Genomic DNA, 23,842 nt, shown 5'->3' with positions numbered 1-23,842 from the left:
TATAATAGTTGTACATGGACAACTGACTGGTTCAAAATTGGGAAAGGAGTACATCAAGACTGTATATAGTCACCCTGCTTATTTAACTTATATGCAGAGGACATCATGCAAAATGCTGGGCTGGATGAATCACAAGCTGGAATCAAGATTGTCAGGAGAAATATTAGCAGCCTCAGATATGCAGATGATACCAGATGGCAGAAATTGAAGAGAAACTAAAGAGCTTCTTGATGAAAGTGATAGAGGAGAGTGAAAAAGCTGGTTTGAAACTCAAGATTAAAAACACTACAATCATGGTATCTGGTCCCATCACGTCATGGTAAATAGAAGGGGTAAAAGTGGAAACAATGACAGATTTTCTTTTCTTGAGCTCCAAAATCACTGCAGCTGGTGACTGAAGCCACGAAATTAAAAGATGTTTGCTCCTTGGAAGAAAATCTATGACAAACCTAGACAGCATATTAAAAAGCAGAGATAACACTTTGCCACCAAAGGTCCCTATACTTAGAGATATGGTTTTTCCAGTAATGTATGGATGTGAGAGTTAGCCCATAAAGAAGGCTGAGCACCAAAGAATTGAAGCTTTTGAACTGTGATACTGTAGAAGACTCTTGAGAGTCCCTTAGACAGCAAGGAGATCAAACCAGTTAATCCTAAAGGAAATCAAGATGCTGCAGCTCCAATACTTTGGCTACCTGATGCAAAGAGCCAACTCATTGAAAAAGATCCTGATGCTGGAAAAGATGGAAGGCAAAAGGAGAAGGAGGCAGCAGAGGATGAGATGGTTAGACAGCATCACCAATTCAATGGCCATGAATTTGCGCAAACTCTGGGAGACAGTGAAGGACAGAGAAGTCTGGCATGCTGCAGTCCATGGGGCCACAAGAAATTATCCCTCCTGACCCTGATTCATGGGAAAATTGTCTTCCTCAAAACCAGTCCCCAGTGCCAAAAAGATTGGGAACTGCGGTTCTACTTGCAGAAGTCCCCTGACCAGACTCTTGCAAGTAGACCATTCTTGCAGCTCCTGTGTCTTAGGTTTTGAGGAGGACTTTGGAATCAAAATGCCAGGTATGGATTCCAACTCACAACCTCCGTGCCCTTGGGTGAATTGTTTAATCTCTTCCTGCCCCTGTTTTCCTCCACCGTATAGAGGGGGATAGTGGCAGGAGGAACCTTGGGATGCTGTTGTGGGCTTAAGTGAATTGCCTGTTGCGAGCACAGGCGGGCACACATGCAGTGCTGTGTGTAGTCCCTGTCGTGACTTTGAACCTGGCTCTCAAAGCTCCCTTGGATTCTGTGAGTGCTTAGGAAAAAGTGTAATTTTTCCAATAAATCTTCTTCAGCTCAACTGAGCCACAGTTGATTTCTTTTGCTCACAACAAGTAAGTCTAACTGGCTGGGAGGTCAAACAAACACAAAGATAGCTATGCTGTAATCAGTGATTCATGCTGTACTTGGGTAAGTTCAGTCCATCTGGAGATGAGGATGGTGGGAACTATTTCTCCTTCCCAACCACAGCTCAGCTTCAGAGTCCAGCGCTCCAAAATGCTGACAGCTTAGGAGTTCTTGATGAGCTCCTGCCCCAGACGTGCAGGGGGAGCAGTTCAACTTGTCAACAGGTATCTTCAAGCTGCCAACATTGATTTGTCAGAGACACCAACCAAACTTCCTTGGGTAGGCCTTAATGCTGGTGAGGTCAAAAATAAGAAGAGGCAGGCCTGGCCTGATGGGAACTCGCTACATCACTACATGTATCCCTGGGCACACACGGTCACTTCCTATTCTGATAAGAGGGTCAGTTAGTGCCAAACGACCCTCAAGAGCTCACATGTGCAGAAACCAGACCCAGATTAATTGGGAATTCTATGTCCCCATAGGGACATAGGCTTGTCAGCTCATGTAGGAGTTAACAGGCAAGGCCAGCAGCCAGACACAGACAACCTCAGCACACCTGCCAGGCTGCTCCATCTTGCTCCATCATGCATTCCTGTATGCCTGCCTGATGTGGTCTCCGCCTTGCTTTGCCAGTGCCCACCCTCATCATCCAAAACTCAGCTCAGGGCTTCCCTGGTGGTTCAGTGGCTAAGAATCCCCCTGCCAAGACAGGGGCATGGGTTCGATCTCTGGTCTGGGAAGATTCCACATGCCTCAGGGCCCCTGGACCCTTGTGCCACAACTGCTGAGCCCATGCACTGCAACTGCTGAAGTTCAAGTGCATGACCTCATTCCCTGGCAAGTGTAGAGTTTTAGGATAGTTGTCTCTGAAACAAACCTTAAGGGCTTCCCTGGTGGTCCAGCGGTTAAGAACCCACCTGCCAATGCAGGGGACACAGGTTCAATCCCTGATCTGAGAAGGTCCCATGTGCTTTGGGGCAACTAAGCCCCCGTGCCACCACTACTGAGCCTGAGCTCCAGAGCCTGTGAGCGGCAGCTGCTGAAGCCCTCACTCCCTAGAGCCTGAGCTCCACAATAAGAGAAGCCACTGCAGGGAGGAAGCCTGGCACAGCAGTGAAGACCCGGCACAGCAATGAAGACCCAGCACAGCCAAAACACAAATAAAAAATAATAAAAATAAATAAATCTTGGAAAAAAAAAAAAAAAAGCTCAGCTCAAATGTCCCTCCCTCTTGCTGTCTCCTCTCTCCACCGCCCCTTCGTGGCTGGTGGAAATGCTACTTTTCTGGGCTCCTGTACTGGCCCACATCTCATTATACTGTACTGTCTGCGTGTGTTTACCTTTTCTTCTGCTCAGCTGTGTGGTCTTAGAGGATGGAAACTGTCTGCTTCATCTCTGTATAACTTACCAATGTATAATCAATAAGTATTTGCTGAACAGATGAATTAAATAGTTTTTTTTTTTTTGACAATATGGCAGAGAAGTTTATAAAATGAACCAAAGATCAGAAGCAAGGACCAGGACTTCCCTGGTGGTCCAGTGGTTAAGAATCTGCCTGCCAATGCAGGGGACATGGGTTCGATCCCTGGTCTGGGAAGAGCCCACATGCTGTGGAGCAACCAAGCCCTGTGCCAGCGCCACAGTTACTGATCCTGTGTGCCACAGCCCAGGGGCCACGACTACAGAAGCCTGCAAGCCCTAGAGCCCATGCTCTGCAACAAGAGAAGCCACAGCAAGGAGGAGCTTCCACAGCACCGGGAGGAGTAGCTCCCACTTGCCACAACTAGAGAAACCCTAGCGCAGCAATGAAGACCCAGCACAAGCAAAAATAGATAAGTAAAATTTCAAAATAGTAAACATTCATACACAACCTTAACTACCCAGGAGTGATGATTAAATCAGTGTGGCATACATATGTATGTAATTATGTATGTGGTCCCTAGCAAGGTAATTATAGATGTGTATGTGTAGCGCAGAGTCGGACACGACTGAGCGACTGAACTGAACTGAACTGAGCACACAGGTAAGAATTTTAAGAGTACAAATGAATTTTCACATTTTCCTTTGCATCTTGTCTGTATTGCCTAAATATTTAGAAATGAGTATCATCTTATGTAATTGAAAAAACAATAGGGTTATTTTCACTAAAAAATTCATGTTACTAAGGTCTCATTTGAAATTTCTACCCTGAGCAGTTAAGCAATTTTACAACTGAAAACAGTCACATGCTCTTTCCCTAGATGTCCTCTGATTCAGTACATTTAGACTTCAGAACAGTGTCTTGATGCAACAATACCATTGCTTATGATAACACTGGATGGCTAATATTTTCAATATAATCAATTTGGGTGATCATCACAAGGGTTCAGAGGAAAGCTGAAGGATGACATTGCTCCCCTTGAAAGCCCTTCTCTTCTGCACCCCGCTGCTGCCCAGAGTCTACAGGGTCCTCGCTGCCACCCAACACCCACAGCCCCTCTCCCACCTCAAAGCCTTCATTCTCCCTGACCCACCACAAGGATCTGAATTCCCACTTGCCTTAATGTGCCTAGTCTCTGCTAGAAAACAATTCAAATCCATCCTGGCCAAATATTTTTATAGGGTATGAGGAGACAACTTTCCTGGTGGCTCAGATGGTAAAGAACTTGTCTGCAATGAAAGTTTGATCCCTGGGTCAGGAAGATCCCCTGGAGAAGGGAAAGTGTACCCACTCCAGTATTCTTGCCTGGAGAATTCCATGGACAGAGGAGCCTGGTGGGGCTACAGTCCATGGGGTTGCAAAGAGTAGGACACGACTTAGTGGCTAACACTTCCACTTTTTTTCCATGAGGAGGCAACCGGCTCCCTCTGCCTGGTTAGCAGCTTAAAGTAGTTTTTCACTGTCCTGATCCTCAGCGCCACCAAATGTGATAGAGAGGGTCACTGCAGGTGTACTCAGTTAAGATGAGGTCATAGTGGGGTAGAGTGGCCCCTTGTCCCGTAGGACTGAAGTCTTTAGAAAAGGGAAGATTTCCCTGGTGGTCCAGGGGTTAAGAATCTGCCTGCCAGTGCAGGGGACACAGGTTCGGTCCCTGGTCTGGGAAGATCTCACATGTTCCAGACCGCTAAGCCCATGCGCCACAACTACTGATCCCTCGCTCTAGAGCCCATGCTCCCCAACAAGAGAAGCACCGCAGCGAGACGCCCGAGCACTGCAACAAAGCACCCCCGCCACAACTAGAGAAAGCCCTCGCACGGCAACGGAGACCCAGTGCAGCCAAAAATTAATGAACCAGTTAATTAGAGAAAGGGGAATCTGGAGACAGACACACACAGCAGGAAGCTTGGAGTTACTCAGCCACAAGCCAAGGAGCTGCCTGGAGTCAGGAGAGAGGCCTGGATCAACCATTCCCAGAGCTGTCAGAGGGAGCCTGGTCCTGTGACACCCTGATCTCTGACTGCCAGCCTTCTGAGCTGTGAGACAAGAAATTTTGGTTGTGTTAAGCCACCCGGTTTGTGATAATTTGTTAAGGTAGCCGTAGCGAACTAGTATACTTTCCCCTATTCTAACACGCATGCTCAGTAGCTTCAGTCATGTCTGATCTTTTGCAACCCTATGGACTATTGGTAGCCCGCCAGGCTCCTCTGTCAGTGGGATCCTCCAGGCAAGAATACTGGAGTGGGCTGCCATTTCTTCCTCCAGGGGACCTAAAAAATGTTTTTTCATATATATTCAATGAAAGTGAAAGTGTTAATCACTCAGCTGTGTCTGATTCTTGGCAACTTCATGGATTGTAGCCCACCAGGCTCCTCTGTCCATGGGATTCTCCAGGCAAGAACACTGGAGTGAGTTGCCATTCCCTTCTCCAGGGGATCTTCCTGACCCAGGGATCAAACTTGGGTCTCCTGCACTGCAGGTGGATTCTTTACCGTCTGAGTCACCAGGGAAACCCCTGTAGTCCCTGAATGGAATTGTACTACACATGCTCTTTCTCTAGACCAGAACATGGGCTTTACGTCCTTTAGAGAAGAGGGGACACGGCCAAGCTGCTTGCACCTTCAGGAAAGAAGCAGGAGCTACAGCGGACTGAGTGCCCTGCAGTTACCATTGGTGCCTTTCTTCACTGCATCTCACTTCATCCTCACACCTTTCAAGTCTGAAAACTGAAGCTGAGAGGCATTAAGAGACTTATCTCAAGACACAGCTCTAAACTGAACCCAGAGCTTTTGATTCCAACCCCAACCCTTCCCATTATACCAGTCAGTGAGGGCCAGAAGGTTGGTCCAGGTAGTACTAGGATGGATCACCGCTCTAGCGCTTATTCATGTCGTGCGGTGAAGAGGCCCCGCCAAGGAGACAGCTGTGTCGTCAGGGTGATGGCTGTCCCTCAGGCCTCCTGCAAGATCTCGGGCCCTGAAACAGTCCCCCCTTCTTTCCCGCTGTGTTTGGCCCTGACACTCACGATGATCACGATCATGATCGTGACACTGGCTCTTCTTTTCCTAGCACTTTCTGTGAGGTGTGCACTGCTTAAAATGCATGATCTCATTCCCTGAAAAGTGGTAGAGTTTTAGGATAGTTATCTCTAAAACAAAACTTCAGGGCTTCCCTGGTGGTCTAGAGATTAAGAATCTGCCGGCCAATGCAGGGGACTTGTGTCCGATCCCTGGTCTGGGAAGAAACCACGTGCTTTGGGGCAACTAAGCCTGCGGCTACAACTACTGAGCCTGAGCTCTAGAGCCTGTGAGCTGCAGCTACTGAAGCCCTCGTGCTCCAGAGCCCACGCTCCACAACAAGAAAAGCCTCCGCAATGGGGAGCACGCACACTGCAACCAGAGAGCGGTCCCCACTCGCTGCAACTAGAGAAAACCCACGTGCAGCAGTGAAGACCCAGTGCAGCCAAAAATAAGTAAATAAACAAAATTTTAAAAAGAAAAAATATATTGAAAAAACACAACGAACTTTATTTATTCTATTTCTGCTAGTTCTGGAGCACTAAAGAGTTCAGGAATGACAGTCTAGTAAACAGACTCAATCTGTTCTCCGGACAAGATCTAAGAGCTAACATTTGGGAAAAGTCTCAACCACATTTCTAGCTATCTTCTGTCATCCCATGAGATCAATGGATAGTTTCCAAAACCACTAGTGAATATAATGGGGGAGGGGTGTGCCATGCTAATGAATGCAAATGGCTCTCTCCATCAGGGGCCAAGAAAAACACATAATTCTTCCTGCCCTCATTTCCACGCTGTTCCCTGGACTGCCCCTCCTGCATGAATCACACTGTGTTCCAAGAGTCACCATGAAGCTAAAACGGACCCCACTGGAACAGTCATTTACTGTGTTGATATTAGAACACATTTTGGTGTTGAGTCACCATTCACATATTAAATAGATGTTTCTCTGGCCTCCTGGGTGCCAACTTCTCTTCTGGGTACTGGGGGTACAAAAGGAGCAAGACACAGCCCTTGCTGCCAAGATGTCCCCAATACAGCATTGTTTATGCATGTGACGTATTGTTGTTGTTTAAAGCAGAGACATTACTTTGCCAACAAAGGTCCATCTAGTCAAGGCTGTGGTTTTTCCAGTGGTCATGTATGGATGTGAGAGTTGTATTATAAAGAAAGCTGAGTGCCAAAGAATTGATGCTTTTGAACTGTGGTGTTGGAGAAGACTCTTGAGAGGCCCTTGGACTGCAAGGAAATCCAACCAGGAAATTTCCTAAAGGAAATCAGTTCTGAATATTCATTGGAAGGACTTATGTTGAAGCTGAAACTCCAATACCTTGGCCACTTGATGCAAAGAACTGACTCATCTGAAAAGACCCTGATGCAGGGAAAGATTGAGGGCAGGAGGAGAAGGGGATGACAGAGGATGAGATGGCTGGATGGTATCACCGACTCAATGGACATGAGTTTGAGTAAACTCCAGGGTTGGTGACGGACAGGGAGGCCTGGTGTGCTGCAGTCCATGGGGTCAAAAGAGTTGGACACGACTGAGCCACTGAACTGAACTGAGTCACTAAGTTGTTTCCGACTCTTTGTGACCCCATGGACTGTAGCCTGCTGGGCTCCGCTGTCCTTGGCATACTGGAGTGTGTTGTTGTTTCCTTCTCTAGGGGATCTTCCTGACCCAGCAATCAAACCCGCATCTTCTGCGTCTCCTGCACCGTGGGTGAAATCTTTACCACCTGGGAAGCCCATGCATGTGATGTACAAAGTTGATTAAATAAAGAGAACTGGTAAGTCTCTGTCACCCACAAAATAGCACTGACAGGTGTAAATGAGAGAAGTCCAGTGAGGTGGGATTTTACATTTAAAGCTGTTTAGCACATGAGAATGAGTGTCGTGGAGACTCTGAGAAAACCCAGTTGGTAGAAAAGTAGACCAGGGCACAGCAAGACTGTGCTTGCCTGAAGAAAGGCCAGAGACCAAAGAGATCGTGTTCCAGTGGCAGCGCAACTGTCTGGGACAGGATATGGGTGCACAGACCCCTGGGCCAGAATTCTGACTTTGTCTTTGTACAAAGGCCATTCGCAGGGCAAAGCCAGGTGATTTTTTTTTTTTAATCACCTATGACCCAAACTACCTCTTTATTGGAATCAGGCCAGCCGCAGACACTGGCAACTATAACAGAATGGTTTTGGGGACAATCATGTCTGATGAGGACTTTTCTTAGAGTTTTCTATTCATGGTTGGGCTTCCATGGTGGCTCAGACAGTAAAGAATCTGCCTACAAGCGGGAGACCCAGGTTTGATCCCTGGGTCAGGAAGATCCCCTGGAGCAGGGAATGGCAACCACTCCAGTATTTTTGCCTGGAAAATCCCTTGGACAAAGGAGCCTGGCTGGCTATAGTCCATAGGGTCACAAAGAGTTGGACACGACTGAGAAACTTTCACTATCTATGGTCAAATTATTTAAAAAAAAGAGAGAGCACTTTCTTTTCCTTTGGATACCTCCTTCCTTTCAGCTCTCCAAATCCTCCCAACACTTTGAAACCCAACTCAGCTCCAATCCCCTCCGTGCAGCCTACCCTGCCATCTGCTGTTGATCCGACTCTGCTCTGCACCCTTTTACACTTAGGGTTTAGTGCCAGTTATCTGCACTCTGGGCTTCCCAGGTGGCACTAGTGGTAAGAACCTGCCTGCCAATGCAGGAGACACAGAAACTCGGGTTTGATCCGTGGGTTGGGAAGATCCCCTGTAGTAGGAAATGGAAACCTGCTCCCATACTCTTGCCTGGAGAATCCCATGGGCAGAGGAGCCTGGTGAGCCACGGTCCACGGGGTCGCAGAGTCTGACATGACTGAGTGACTGAACACAATGACACATCTGAGCTCTGGTGCTGTTCTCTATTTCTCGTGCGCAAGTGGACAGACGGGCCCTTCTGTCCATCTAAAAAACTAAAACTAATGACTAGTGCAAAATCGACCCCTTTACCAAACTTTTCCCATGTTCCTTTCACTGCCGCCTTGCTCCTGCAAGTCCTTTCTCTCATAGTTTCCTCACTTCTTTTTTTGCCCCCTCTCTCCTCTTAACTTAGTAAAGCTAACTGAGATGTTCAAAAGGTTTTTGCTGCCAAGTTTTACTAGCAAACTGGATAAATATAACAACCAGGGGAAAATAATGAAAATTTACAAGAACCTTCAAAAGGGTTATAGCCAGGCTATCTCTATTCTTCACTGAAATTTAAATGAAGCCAACAGCTAATCTTTCTTAGGCTCCCAAAGTAGCTGTCCCCTAAAATGCCGCTTCTGGAATCCATTTATCCCATCATTCTCTCACCACTGTCTCAAGATCCAGAATGTTTTCTGAGTCTCAGATGCTGTGTGGGTAATTTAAGTTCCCTCACTTTTATCAGAAGCAGTGTCATCGTTCTCAGTGCCCCTCGTGTGTAATATGTGTTCATCCCTGGTGTTTGAAAGTAGAAACTTGACTTTCAACATCTTTGTTAACACCTCACACAATGTTGTATATTTAAGTCTCTCCTTCCGATCCCTGGGTAGGGAACATCCCCTGCAGGAGGGCATGGCGACCCACTCCAGTATTCTTGCCTGGAGAATTCCAGGGACTGAGGAGCCTGGAGGGCTACAGTCCATGGGGATGCAGAGAGTCGGACACGACTAACACTTTCACTTTTTCTTTCCCTGCTGAAAAAACTACTCATCACTCATGACTGCAGCTCAAACGCCATTTCCTCTTCAACCTCCCACTTGCTACCCTTCCCCTTCCCAATCTCCAGGCAAAATTAACTGCCTTCCCCCGCCTTCTCTCATTAGTTTATTCACTTGACAAATATGGCAGTTATTCCACTTTTGAATATCGGTTGTACAAATATTACAGGGGAGTAAAATTATCCTCACCTCTGGTTGACTGTGAGCTCCCTGTAGCGTGTTTCAAATGTATACACAACCCTCAGCGCAGCCTGTGGGTCACGTAGGTGCCCAGTGAATGCCTAGCCAACGGAATGTTTCAGTTGCATAATGCGAAGCCATGAGATTGTGTTTGTCCTTCCCACGCTGGAGGAGACACAAATGCGCCCAGGAGTGAGTCACCCTAACTGCACTCATACGTCCTGTGGACCACACCACAGACATTCCGCCACCGTCGCCACCACCATCACTATCACGGCACCCGGAAAAACCCTGAAGTCTGCGTATCCCAAGTGAAACAAGAAGTTCTGACAACCAGAGGAGCTTGGAGAAGTTACTCACAATGCACACAAGCAGAAATCACTTGAGGAACTACCTGAATTTTGATTTAATCTCCCTGTTGGAAGGTAATTTTGCTCTCTTGTGTCTCTCCGAGTGTTGTCAGTGAGGCACTGATTGCTCTTTGTCCTGGGCGGTCCTTCCAAGGATGCTTGCATAGACAACCACCTCGGAAACTGGACTTACTGTCTCCCTCTGGAGCAAAGAGGCCTGGGCTTAGTTAACGCCTTTTACCGAAGATTCAGCTTGCCTAAGCTCATGTTTCTCTTCGGTAAGGCAATTGACTGTGTGTGCCGATGCCATCTGGCTATCTTCACATCTCGGGGGAACTGGGCTCACGGAAACGGCACAGACGTGCTGATACTATGACTGTTGCTACTGCTGTGAGTAATAAACTGTCTTAGTTCTCACCCAGGAGTTTCACGTCTCCTGTCCACATCCATGAACTGTGGCAAATGTATGTGTAAGCTTGTACATAGGCTAAACTCTCAAATCTCTCATGGTTCCTGACAGCCCCTCAGCAAGGTCTTCTGGCCCTAATGGGCCCTGACTTCCCCTCTGAGCATCTTCCCCTCCAAACAAGCTACAGAAGTGGAACCCTGCTGAGCTATGTGGAAGACAAATATTCATCAGGAATAAACTGCAAATACTTGTACAGGAAGCCAACTTGAGAGGTGATAATCACACCCTCCAAAGAAGCTGAGTGTGGTGATATTCACAGGAAAGCTGTAAAACAGGACAAATGATCCTGCAGTCAAGACCAGGCATAGTCATTCTGGAGATTCTTTATTGTAAGGGACTAAAAGGGAGAAGGGAGCCAGTCATGCATGCCACTGACTGGGAAGGTCCCTATTTCTTGTTCTGAACATTTTCAAACAGTATTTTGCTTGTGTAACAGTGACTAGGCGCTGTTCAAAAGTAGAGGACTTTCTTAACAAGATTTTCCAGAAGTTTCCTTTTCTTTTTTGCTTTATTCAAGCAAGACACTTGCTAGATTATTCATTTATCTATTTAGTTCAAAGGGGATTTAAGACAGCTTTCAAGGGTTTATAGAATTCACGATTGCATTACTTAAAGATAAACGAAGGATGCAGCAAATGGAGCTGGAAATGAGGCTCAAAATTTATAACATAAATTTACACCAAATTGTATCCATTGTGTACACACCAAATATTTGGCTCTAAGCATTTTGGCAACCAAAGAGAAAAGTGAAATCTGACTACTTGCATAGTCTAAAGGGTCTATGACGTTTTAAAAGGGAGACATCTGCACCTCAGAGCTGGCTTGAAGGAGAGATGTGAGAGTCACCACAGGAAAATACAAAGCCCTTCCAGGACCCTTATCTCCCTCCAAATAAAAACCTTAAGCCACTGGGGACAAACAGCAAAACCTGTCCCTTTCCCCTACCACCCCAAGCAAAGTGAAGACCCCACAGGGCTGGAGACAGGGAGAAGGAAAATACCAATCTTCCTGGAGAAGAGCAGGAGATAGCCATGGGTCCAGACCATTCAAGGCTTCCTACTGCTGGGAAAGGCAGGACAACTGAGAAGATGCAGAGCAAAGAGAAAAGATAAAAAGGGACTAATTTGTTGACTTGACACAGCCGAGGAAAGAATCAGTGAACTTAAAGAGAGATCAATAGAAACTAATGAAACTGTAACACAGAGACAAAAAGATGATTGAAGGAAAAAGAACAGCGCGTTCAAGAACTGCGGAACAATATCAAACAGTGTAACATACATGTAACAGGAACACCAGCAGTAAAAGAGAGAGACGGAGAGCAGAGCAAAAGAATCATCTGAAGATACCAGATGAGAATTTGCCAAAAATAGTAAGACATCAAACCATGAATCAAAGAAGCTCAGAGAATGCTGAGCAGCATTCAGTTCAGTCGCTCAGTCGCGTCTGACTCTTTGCAACCCCGTGGACTGCAGCACTTCAGGCTTCCCTGTCCTTCACCACCTCATGTCCATTGAATCGACGATGTCATCCAACCATCTCATCCTCTGTCATCCCCTTCTCTTCCTGCCTTCATCTTTCCCAGCAACAGGGTCTTTTCCAATGAGCTAAGCAGCATATGAATGCATAAACTTCTCTCCATTTTTGGACTTTCCTCGTGGCCCAGTGGTTAAGAGTCCACCTGCCAGTGTGGGGGACATGGGTTCGATCCCTGCTCAGGGAAGAGTCCACATGCTGTGGGGCAACTAAGGCCATGCCCCACAACTGCTAAGCCCACTGCACCACGACTACTGAAGCCCATGTGCCTAGCCCGTGCTCCTAGAGCTTGTGCCTTGCAACAAGAGAAGCCACCACAGTGAGAAGCCTGCGCGCCACAACTAGCTAGTAACCCCCACTCGCCACAGCTAGGGACAGCCCATGCACAGCAATGAGTGTCAACTACAGACGGCAACAGAAAACAACTTCCCATCTCTGCTGCCTTCGGCCTCGTCCAAGTCCCTATTTATAGTCCAAGTGACTCCCATTGCCTCTCAGTGGTCTCCTTCCTCTACTCTTATCCCCTACCACCCATTTTCCAACCACAGTAAAACAAATATAAAAAAAAAAAACCACATCACTCCTCAGCGTAAAGTCCCCCAGTCATCTCCCTTTGCATTTAACATGAAATCGCATGGGTTCCCTGCACCCTCTGGATCCCATCTGTATCTGCTCCTGCCGCTTATCCACTTTTTTCATGTACCCTAAAGGTTCTTGGGTCTTGCTCTCCTTGTGAAGTGAGCTGTCTTCGGAACTGTGCTGGGCTGGTTACTTCTCAGCCAATCTTCAAACCTTGCTTTTTCCAACTTTCCCCATGAACAAGTCTGCCTAACTGCTTTTTATCACATTTTTTACTTCCATTGTAGTACTTATTATTATCAGAAATTATCCAATGTATTTGCTTGTTCCCCCCCCTTCCCCGGAATTGTATTTCTACTCTTTTTTTGCTTGTTTTTTTTTTTTCCCAATGTATTTACTTGTCCCCCCCCACCACCTCTGGAATTGTATTTCTACTCTTTTTTTTTTTTCCCCAATGTATTTACTTGTTTATGCACATGTTGATTTTCTCTCTCTAGGGAAAGATCTCTGCTCTTGGGAGGGAAAAACATGCCCTTCCATGGCCTTGGTGCTTACAGTGGTCCCTGGCATGATACTGGCACTGAAGATTTCAGCGTTGATTGAATAAGCAATTAGGCCATTTGAAGAATAAATACGCATTAGTGGCTTAGGTTCAGAGGAAGGAATTACAGGTCAAGAGGTGTCATCAACATTTAAGTTATCCTCAGTGAGTGCTAGAGATGAATTTTAGTCATGTGGGTACACAGCCCAGCTGAGAGGTAGCCAGACATTTGATAACACATGATTTGTGGAGTGATTTAGCCACAATTCTCTTCTTCAAAGAGGACTATTTCTGATTATTCATATTTTATTGGTTTTCTGGTTTTATAGGTATCACCCGGAATATATAGATATCAAATTATAAGGAAGAATTTGGAGACTGGACAAGTACAAAATTTGCCTAATTTCCTAACACAACCTTGACCTAATTTTTAAAACGACGCACTGTCTGGACAGGTTTTTCAGATGCCATGTGACTAAGGCCCAGATTCTCCTGCTGGATGAGTGCTGGAGGGGTCCAGATTCCAGTCTCTTACGGCTGGCATTTAGACTCCACCACCTCACCGGTTCCTGTCTCTTGTGGGTCCTTCCCTATTCTCTCTTTCCTGCAAACCACTTCTTCCTTCCGTAGCCACATGAGAAATGAGGAGACAGAGCTGTCTGATCTTCTCGATTTCCCCCAGCACTCAAATTCTTTTATCCTATTTGTTCTAAAGAGGATGCACTGTCTCCTTGTGCCCTTTCATCCCCCTTTTCTGTGGCCCATCACAGTCAAACGAGGGAGGGGTTGTGCCCGACGTGCTGCTCCACTTTCTAGACTAGGTGTCCGCCCACCCTTTATTTGTTCCCATTCCTAATGACTCTTTAGGGGATGCCGGATGCCACCTGTTTTTGTTCAGATACACAGAGTATTCTGTTACATTTTTGTAGTCAATTGAAAGGTACAAAGGAGGAAACTTGATCATCATTTTATAGAATCATTTCACAAATTGCTGTGCAATTGTGACAATCCCCTCAACCTCACTATTCCTCATCTGCAAAGGAGGAGGCTGGAGTTATAATTTCTGCTAGGAAACAGCCTACCCTAGAAAATGGAAATTCTAAGCAGGGAGGTGTGAATTCATGAGAGCCCCACAATATCTGCCTGGATTTTCTCCTGCTCCTTTGGGTTTCATGGTTCCGAGAGTTCCAACCTCCCTCATTCTCTGAGCAGGCCCTTCAAAACTGCCCAAAGAGTGGATAAAGCACCCTCTTTGCTTCTTTATAGAAGGACTAAGACACACACCCAAAGGAAACCCAGATACACAAACATCAGTGAACATGTTTCTGTTCAGGCCGGGGAAGCAGCGAAGAGCATCTGTCTGAAGTTCCCTTCTCACGAGACACCCATGCTCTGGCCCAGGAGGGCTCAGGCAGCACCACTGCCCCTCAGAGCTTCCTGCCTCTCTCTGGGTCAGGGGTTTTTTGAGCACCACACTGCCTCCCTCCTAGCACCCAGAATCTGGTGAGCTTGAAGATTCCCAGGGTAATTAAGACTCTGGTTCAAACCTCTCAGCCCCACTAGAGTCCCCTTTACACTGCTTCTCAGATGACATGCACAGAGTGTTGGGCCCAGTGCCCTTGAGCCCCCAAGTATTTCCATCAGGGCTTCTCAAACTTTAACATCTATCTGGTTCAACTAGGGATGTTGCTGAATTCAAATCATGAGTCAGTGGCTGTGGCGGGTCTCAAGATTCCACATTTCCAAAGAGCTCCCAGTGCCGCTGCTGTGCTGCAGACCACTCTTTGAGTCACGAGACCCTAGTCTAGAAGTTGGCACTTTTCCCCCATAAAGAGACAGACAGTGAATATTTTTTGGCTTTGCAGGCTATAGATCTCTGGTCACAGCTACCCAACTCTACCAAAAACAACCATCGCCCAAAGAAGCCATGGGCAGAGTGTAAGCAAATGAGGATGGCTGTGTCCCAGGAAAACTTTATTTACAGAAACAGGCGGAATGCCAGCACGTCAGCCCCTCTAATCCATCTCAGAGATTAGGAGATCTCTCCTTTTTAAAACAATCTATCTCGCTGGCATCTACAAGCAAGGTCCCGTCTCCACCAATGTAGACCCAGATACAGGACATCCCACTGCAGGCTAAAAATAGAACACCTTAGCCATGGAGTGACCACCAGGACCATACTAGGAAACACATTCTTCTGTAGTAATCTGGGGTTTTCCTTTCACAGTCTCTAAGGTCCTTCTCAATTCTCCTGAACCCCTATCCTCCATAAACAGTCTTCAAAGAGAAGAGAAAGCAATTCGAGTTTCTGGATTCTTGCTTTCTCTCAAACACACTTTTTGTTTTTCGGATGTATGGAATGATGAGGAAAGAAGGTACTTCAAAGCTTGTAACACACGAGTTCTTTCTAATAGTTGTTCCTGAATTACTGACCTGCCTGGAATTAAATCCAGGCATGAGGCAGGCTACAGCCCTGGTGGCTTTAAAGACAGTGGTGATATTAACACAGAGGGTCGTTTCAGAAGACAATGCAGCCTCTGCTTATCAGAGTCAGCTCTTGTTCCCAGGCATCTAAGCAGTTTTGCCACTGGTTCTTAGCCAGTCTGGGACTGATGCAATTCATTTCTCAGAGCTTCAGAGTTGGTTAAAGAGTCAACATTTCAAACAACCCACGTTTCCACTCGGATTGTGTATATTTCCATGCTGCATGCTCTGACAGCTCTGAGAGATTTCTGTTAAGTAACTCTCAGCTGGCAGTAATTAGCCAGAAATCTGGAAACTTCAGACCTCCCAGATATTTGCCAAACACTTCTCTTTACCTAAATCTCTTCCCCCCCCTTTCAATCCCCCTCAAAAATGCCTTAGATGGGCCCTGAAGCATTGGTCTTTTCATGGGCCTTAATTCAAGAGGGGATAGGTGGCACTACTGGTAAAGAACCCGCCTGCTGATGCAGGAGACCTAAGAGGCTCGGGTTTGATCCCTGGGTTGGGAAGATCCCCTGGAGGAGGGCATGGCAATCCACTCCAGTGTTCTTGCCTGGAAAACTCCATGGACAGAGGAGCCTGGTGGGCTATGGTCCATAGGGTTACAAAGAGTTGGACACTACTGAAGTGACTTAGCACACACACACATATTTAAGCAATAGTTATACATATTAAACCAGTTTTTGAGCGTAGACAGATCACAGGCAGGTAGTTATAAAAATCTAGATACTGTGATCCTCTTTAAAAATAGTTCTAATAATAATGTAATGAAAATAGCAAACAATGGTTACTAGAAACAAGACAATCCATTTATTTGTTTTCCTCCATGGTCCTTGTCAACATGAATTAAAAATTTTTAATATACTTTTGCTATTGGGAGAAAAGATAGGTATGAACTTTATGGAAAGCAATTTGGCAACATTAATCAGATATCTGAAAGCCAGATCTCCTTTGATATAGCAGCTCCATATTTATAAATTTAACTTAAGGTGATTATTAAGGATATAGGCATAGATTTAACTTGAAAAATGTTCCTATCAGCAAAAGACTGAAAACACCTAGATAATAAAGTCCAGCATTAGGATGTGGATAAATGCTTACAATGGAATAACATGCAGCCATCCAAAATGATGTACATTAATTGACAAGAAAGATATTCATATTGTATTGGTAAAGAAAAAAAAAGACAATTATAAAATAAATAGATAATAGAATTCTAGAAGGAAAAAACTCCAAAATGTTAGAATTCGTTTTTCTCGGCAAATTGAAATTTGGGGATGATGTTTAATTTCTACGTCTCTACACCTGTAATTCTAATGCTTAACAAAGAGCATTTATTCCCTGAGTTATAATGTAACACAAATATTCTAATAAATATATTTATGACCATATACAATCATGATTACATGTTCTGCTTTTGTCATTTATGTGTTATCTTTTAATGGAGAAAGTCTTTCCTCTGAGACTTTAAAGTTTAATCCCATTCTTTATCTCTTCTATAAAAATAAGGTAGGACCAGGCTGCTGAGAAGATCCTTGGGACGTGGCAGTAACCTGAAGTCCTGTCTTTCCTGTGATTTTTAGACCTTACTGTCTCCTTTGCTCTTGTGAAATGCTGATTCATTGGGAACTGTATTCCTGGGGTACAATGAGATTTTGTTTTGATTCTCTTCTATTGGTCATGGTTCTCAAAAGACTTCTGAAGAAGGGCTTATCCAGCAGTCCCTACCTCAGTTCAAGAATCAACTTCTAACCATTTTAATTCAGAGTCCTGCACTCAGCAGGAGTTACAGTGGTTGCTGACATTCTTTGACATGACACACTAGGAAGAGGTCCATCCCACAGTCACCCTCTCCTACTAGTTTCAGGAAAATTAGAATTCCACCCAATAGCAAAAAGACAGAAGCTCTCATGGAAAGCCTCCCTTCTTTGTCTTATCTTTCGCACTGCATTGCTTCTTCACATCAAATTCTTTGAAATGATTAAGCCTCTTCCAGGAGAATCATTTAAAAATGTGTTTGGCCAAGACCTGAAGTGTTTACACTGTTTTTGAGAGGTGATAATCAACCTTGTTTCAAAATAGATTTCAGTGTCACTTACACATCTCTTTGCCTAAGAATCACTAATTAGATGGCAAGCTCTAGTCGCACTGGAGAGGAATTAAAGCTTTGCTTCAGGCTTCTGCAGTCATAGGGATATTAGAAAAATATTTCTGTCCTGATTCTAGTTCTGGTAGTGCACCAAGATTGTCATGGCTCCTGGAATTTTCAGGCTATGACAGTAATGACGATAACAACAAAATCCAGAGACTTTAATAAGTTTTACTAAAGAACTCAAACAGCCACAGTGGGGGTGTGAAATCGAGTTTATCTTTCAAAAGTAGTCATCTAGGGACTTTCCTGGCAGTCCAGTGGTTAGGACTTTGCCTTCCAGAGCATGGGGTTCTATCCCTGGTTAGGGATCCCACAGGCCTCGGGGCCAAACAACCAAAACATAAAACAGAAGCAATCTCATAACAAATAATGACTTTAAAAATGCTCCACATAAAAAAATAATCTTAAAAACAAACAAACAAAAGTAGCCACCTTCACAGCTCAGAATGGTGGTCTAGATGCCTGCTCACAAATCAAGGTCAAACTTTCCATCAGGGCTGTCTCTGTTATCTTTTCTTTAGATTTTCAACCCCTACTTGAGATGACAAGGAGCACTTAATGATTTCCCGTTCTGTAGAAAAACAGCACCTGGTGAAAGAGAATAGCAGAACTTCCTCTCATTCTTGAAAAGAAGTTTTCACAAAAGTATCTCATAGAATGCCTTCTTTACTTAGGAGTATGTCTTAGTTCCCTGAAGACGTGATATTAAATTGAGACACTTAGATTCTGCATAGCTGTGTTTTCCTCAGATAACTGTCCCACTCTATTGAGCAAATATTATGGATTCTTTTCACATTTCCTCAGATAAAAATGTTGTAAAACTGCTGTTGACACCAAATCAAGATGACCAGTGTTTTCCCCGCATGATCTTGGTTATTGAAACCATTGCTCATTATCCAACTCACTTTCCCAGGTAAGAGACTTAGTCTTTTAAAATTGCAGATTCACTTCAACTCATTTTAGTTTCCACTCTACACTAAGCCTAAGCATTTAGGTGGCAATGTCTGAAATTAGTTCTAGCTATCTAAGCTGTGAAAATTTACCAGTTTGTAAATCTGAATGGGAATCTTGTCTTGAAAATCGATCACAACCTCTTTGCAGAAGATTTCTTTAGTTGTAAAATAATGTCTCTTCACTTGAAAGATAAAATAAACAAGGCAGCTACAATTATCATGAAGTGATATGCAACAAAAGGTCATATGTCATATGTCAAAGGTCATATGAATGACAGCTCACTGGAGCGGACATTCTCATTTTGCGCAAAGCTATTTTAGGGCTCAGCATGCTACCAGTTCCTGTTTTCTCCAGACTGCCAAATCACTGCGGTCAAATAAGAGCTCTCTGCTGTTGCCTTATAGCTTTCTGCAAGTTTAGTGCTTTTAAGGATTAAGACTATAATTCACCCAGCCGTGTCTGACTCTTTGCGACCCCATGGATTGTAGCCTGCCAGACTCCTCCATGGAATTCTCCAGACAAGAATACTGGAGTGGGGAGACTTTGCCCTCTCCAGGGGATCTTCACAAGCCAGGGATCAAACCTGGATCTCCTGCATTGCAAGCAGATTCTTTACCATGTGAGACACCAGGGAAGGCAATAATAATAATAATAATAATAATAATAATAATAATAATAATAATAAATATACATAGGTTACTGTGAGTCAGATACTGTGCTAGAGGGTAAATATACAGTATTATACTTACCCTAACAACAACTATCTGAGTTAGACATTATTCAGTGGGCTTAAAATTGTGCCTAAATGTTTATAGCAAGTGAATTACAAACCCTGAGAGTTGGTTCTAGGTCTGCGCAACTTACAACATGGTTTCTCTCAGAGACATGAGAAATAGAATATTTCAACACACAAAGATGTCACAGTCACCAGCAACTGCAGCCACCATGGACGGTGAGCTGGTGAACTCTGAGGGAACTCAGCCACCATGGATGGTGAGCTGGTGAACTCTGAGGGAACTCAGGAAGGAAAGAATTCCAGCCTTCTAGTAGCCATCACTGCAGCCACTCCCTATGGTAAGCCCTGAGGAAACTAAGGATGTGAATAAAACACAGGATATTGGCCCCCAATAGCTGAGGTGCATATCAAAGGAATGATTTCAGTGAGCCCAGACTCTTGCATCTTCCCATATACGAAAAGCCCTAAATTCCTCAGCTTGAGTTATCTGCTTTTCTTTAATTAATGATAATCTTTTGATGTTCAGACTTGCCCTTATTTGCAAAATTTCTGTATAACCTGGTTCCTCCCGTCACCTCTTTGGAGCAGTTCTCTCAAGATTTCTTGAGCTGCTGCCTCCCGGGCATGAAGTTCTAAATATTTCCACTAAATAAAACAAAACTCTCAACTTTTAGGTTGTGAATATTTTTAAGTCCACAGACAGTATTGATATTTTTATGTATTATTGTTTTGATGGAGGTGGTCTGTGCACTGTAGGCTATTTCACAGCTTCTTGGCCTCTAACCCAGATGCCAGGGGCAACTTCCTAAGTGTGACAACCAAAACTGTCTCCAGACATTGGCAATGTCCTATAAGGAGAGTGAAATTGTTCCCAAATGAGAATCACTGCCCTAGAATTAGGGATTTGACTCCAGATTTCTCTTTTCTGGCCTATAATGCAGATTTCTCTCTCCAGGGTGGATTGCTGAAGTGTTCTTCATTTTTTTTCTCTGAAAATGTTGAGTTACAGAAATAACTGACACACTGTAGCAGAAATTGTATAGCAACTGTATGTAATAAATCTATAGTATAAATGGTTGGCCCCTTCTTCTCTCCCCACTGTGCTCTCCTTTTTGTCCATTTCCAGTTGGATGATATGAAGAGATAATTTATTATTATTATTATTATTATTATTGCCTTCCCTGGTGTCTCACATGGTAAAGAATCTGCTTGCAATGCAGGAGATCCAGGTTTGATCCCTGGCTTGTGAAGATCCCCTGGAGAGGGCAAAGTCTCCCCACTCCAGTATTCTTGTCTGGAGAATTCCATGGAGGAGTCTGGCGGGCTACAAGTTGCCTTATTTTCCTGTGTCTTTCCTCCTCAATCAGAATACACACTTCTTGTTGGGCTCTTTGGAGACCTCCTGCTTCTCTGTGGGGAAAGAGTTTACTGGAAAGAGGACATTGAATGATAAACATACAAACTTGCCGTTGGACTCTTTGAACAAGGAACCTGGATTACTGATCTTAGCAGTGAGTCCAGTTGCTCACCCTGGACTTGGATTAGGAAATTAAGGAATGTTTGTTAGAAAAACTGACCTCACTCATGCCTTGGGGTCTGATCAAGGGCCTCACCTGATTTTGAAGGCTTTTCTCCTGCTGTGTCAGATATGAAGATACATTGGCAGCCACAAGTGTATGCGAGTTGCATATTAGAGGCTGTTCCTTCCCACTAGGGAGGTGGCATTCCCAGGCAAGTCCCTGGGAAGATGGCTTAAAGCAGCCTGAAGATGAGTGTGCTTTCTGTCTTCCTAAGAGCTTACTCTGCAACCCTGCCACACTTCCATCACCCAGAGTCCCAGTAAGAGAAAGTCTCTCTATAAATCCAGGTGCCATAAATCCAAAGGGGTCATCAATGTAACTTACTAGTCAACTTTGGGAGTGAAAGAGTCCTGCGACCTGCTTCTGCATTCTGGATGACTTTTGGGTAGAATCAAAACAGCCTCAAGGGGGAGGGGACCTAGTATGTCATCTTTCCATTCCCTTCCCATTTCCAGCACCAACGGGAGGGGACACCCTTTTCTTTGCTCCCGTGTCCGCGTGCCCCGCCCAGCGGGTGCTCACCTTGTGCTGTTTCCACATGGCCCCCAGCGGCTTCACCTCGTGCTTGCCGTGCCGACCTTCCTCCAGGCACAGATAGCACACCGGGGTTCGGCAGCTTAAGCAGTACATGCTGTAGTTCTCCATTTCGTGTTCGGGGCACGTAGGGTACTTGCGGGCGGTGTTGCCCCCCGCCGCTCCGGCCCCGGTGGCTCCCGGGCTCTTGCAGCCGCCGCTTCCGCTGGGGGCGCCCTGGACAGCGCCTGGGGACCCGGAGGCGACCTCGGATGGCGCGGGCGGCGGCGGCGGCTGCACCAGGCGATGCTTAGCGAAGGGTCCCCGGGACGGATGGCACTTGAGCTGGCAGGCAGCGCAGTAGAGCACGTCACACTGCTCGCAGAGCGTAGCGGCTGGCTCCGGCGGGGTGCGGTCGCACAACTGGCAGATGGCCACCGCAGCCGCTGCGGACGACCCCGGCGCCGCCCCGCGGCCCTGCTGATACCGCTGCACGATGGCCTCAAGCAGTCGGTTGCGCTGGAAGCCGCGCAGGCCGCGGTGGTCCAGGGAAGCGCTGCGGTGGCACTGCGGGCACGTGATGGAGCTTGAGGACGAGGACAGCGAGGAGCAGGCGGCGCCCCGGGCAGCAGCGGCGGAGGAGCCGGGAGGCGCGGGCACCATGGGCAGCACTCGAACCCCGTTTGGGGACTTGAGGCTCGGGGTGTAAGAGCCATAACCGCTGTCTGTCTCACTGTACAAGCTCAGCTTGTCCGCGTGGTCGCTGCCGCCTCCCGCACCGCCGCCCAGGCCGCCAGCTGCGCTTCCGCCCGCTCCGCTGCAAGCCGGGCCAGCCGCCGCCTCCTGGTCTAGAGGGGGCGCGGCGGCGGCGCCTGAGGACAGCGCTGAGCCCCGAGAGTGCAGAAGCGGCGGGGGCAGGTGTTGCTCACCATCCGGGGTCTGCATCGCGATGGTACGAGCACAAGGCAGGCAGACATTGTGGGAACATGGCAAGATGATGGGCTCCCGAAACAGGGAGCCGCACACTGGGCACTTCAGCTCCTCCTCCATCGCTGAGCCGGCGGAGAACTGCTCAGGGTGGAAGGTGGAATGGCCCAAGCTCCGCAGACGGGCAGAGGAGAATAAGTGAGGTTAGCACCAGTGAGGTGGGAGGAGGGAGCATCACACGGGCATGACTACTTTGCAACCCGTGGGCACGCCCCTCTCTCTGTCCTGGGGCCACCGCCCATAGACGATTAGGTGAGGGGGAAGAGGTAAAAGAGGGTCCTCACCTCTTGCCCGCGAGGCTCCTGCACCAGAGGCTTCAACCTGCGGCCAGAGTCCGGGGCCGGTCGGCTGCCCCCGAGGTGGCCTGCGAGATGCTTTAGGTGATGAATCAGCACTAGCGCCGCCGCCGGCAGCAGCGGGCGTCTCCTCTCCACATCAGGACTGGATGCTGGGTTGCGGATCGCTAGCTCTCCCGTTTCAGCCCTTCGGTTCCAGATTCCAGTGGGCAGCTGTCCAGGAGCCCCCTTAGCCCTCGCCCCGCCCCTAGTCCGGGCGATCTTTGAAAATGAGGGCGAGTAGGCCGCTTGGCCTTGGGGCTGGGTTCAGCACCACGAGGCGACGGACAGCGCCCGGGAACCGAAGGTGCAGCTCCAGCTTCTCTCGCACGGACCCAGGGGCCGCCACCTGCCGTGTCTCCGTGCCAGCGACTACCTCCGGCGGCCGTGCCGGCCCGGAGACCTTCTCTCACCTCCCTCTCCGGCGGCTGCTGCTGCGGGCCGAGCGCGCCCTGGGGCTCTCTCCCCGAGGGCAGGATTGACCCTCCGCTTCGGTTCGCAGCCTCTTTTCCTGCGGCGCCTCTGACCTTGGCCGCGCGACGCTGCAGCCAGCGGGCGGAGGCCGAGCGCCCGGCTGGCTCGGGAATCCCCTCTCGTCTCCCTCCCCGCGCAGCCTTCTCCAGACGCCGCGCGCCCAGGAGTTGTAATTTCCAGAGCCGGGAGTAGTGATGGGGAGGAGGGGAGGAGGAGGGAGGCGGAGTCTGCTCGGCGAATGAGGGCTCGCCTCTTGCTGCTAGGGGAGGCAAGGGGCAATTTTAAGGGTTCGCAGAGAGGATCATTGTTAATAACAATCTATTATTTGGACGGAAATTGCATCTTGAATTAGTACGACGATCCGTCCCGTCCCTGCCATCATCTCCCCTGCCCATTCCCCCTTACTCCCACCCGCCACCATAAA

General features: G+C 46.9%; 1 protein-coding gene across 2 annotated transcripts in view; it reads right to left on the bottom strand.

Annotated features, from left to right (window-relative positions):
• TRIM67 (tripartite motif containing 67) overlaps positions 1-23,589 on the bottom strand; it is a 62,775-nt gene extending 39,186 nt beyond the window's left edge. For both annotated transcript variants that reach the window (XM_027962209.3, XM_042240843.2), the window contains exon 1: positions 21,632-23,589. In XM_027962209.3, coding sequence (XP_027818010.1) covers positions 21,632-22,672 — 1,041 coding nt within the window. In that variant the 5' untranslated portion in view covers positions 22,673-23,589. The remainder of the gene's footprint in view (positions 1-21,631) is intronic.
• Between the last annotated feature and the right edge of the window lie 253 nt (positions 23,590-23,842).

The sequence above is a fragment of the Ovis aries genome, chromosome 25 (genome assembly GCF_016772045.2).
Source record: "Ovis aries strain OAR_USU_Benz2616 breed Rambouillet chromosome 25, ARS-UI_Ramb_v3.0, whole genome shotgun sequence".
NCBI classification, from domain to species: Eukaryota; Metazoa; Chordata; class Mammalia; order Artiodactyla; family Bovidae; genus Ovis; species Ovis aries.
The sequence above is the reverse complement of the archived record's forward strand: the minus strand, read 5'-3'. Positions and strand labels throughout refer to the sequence as shown.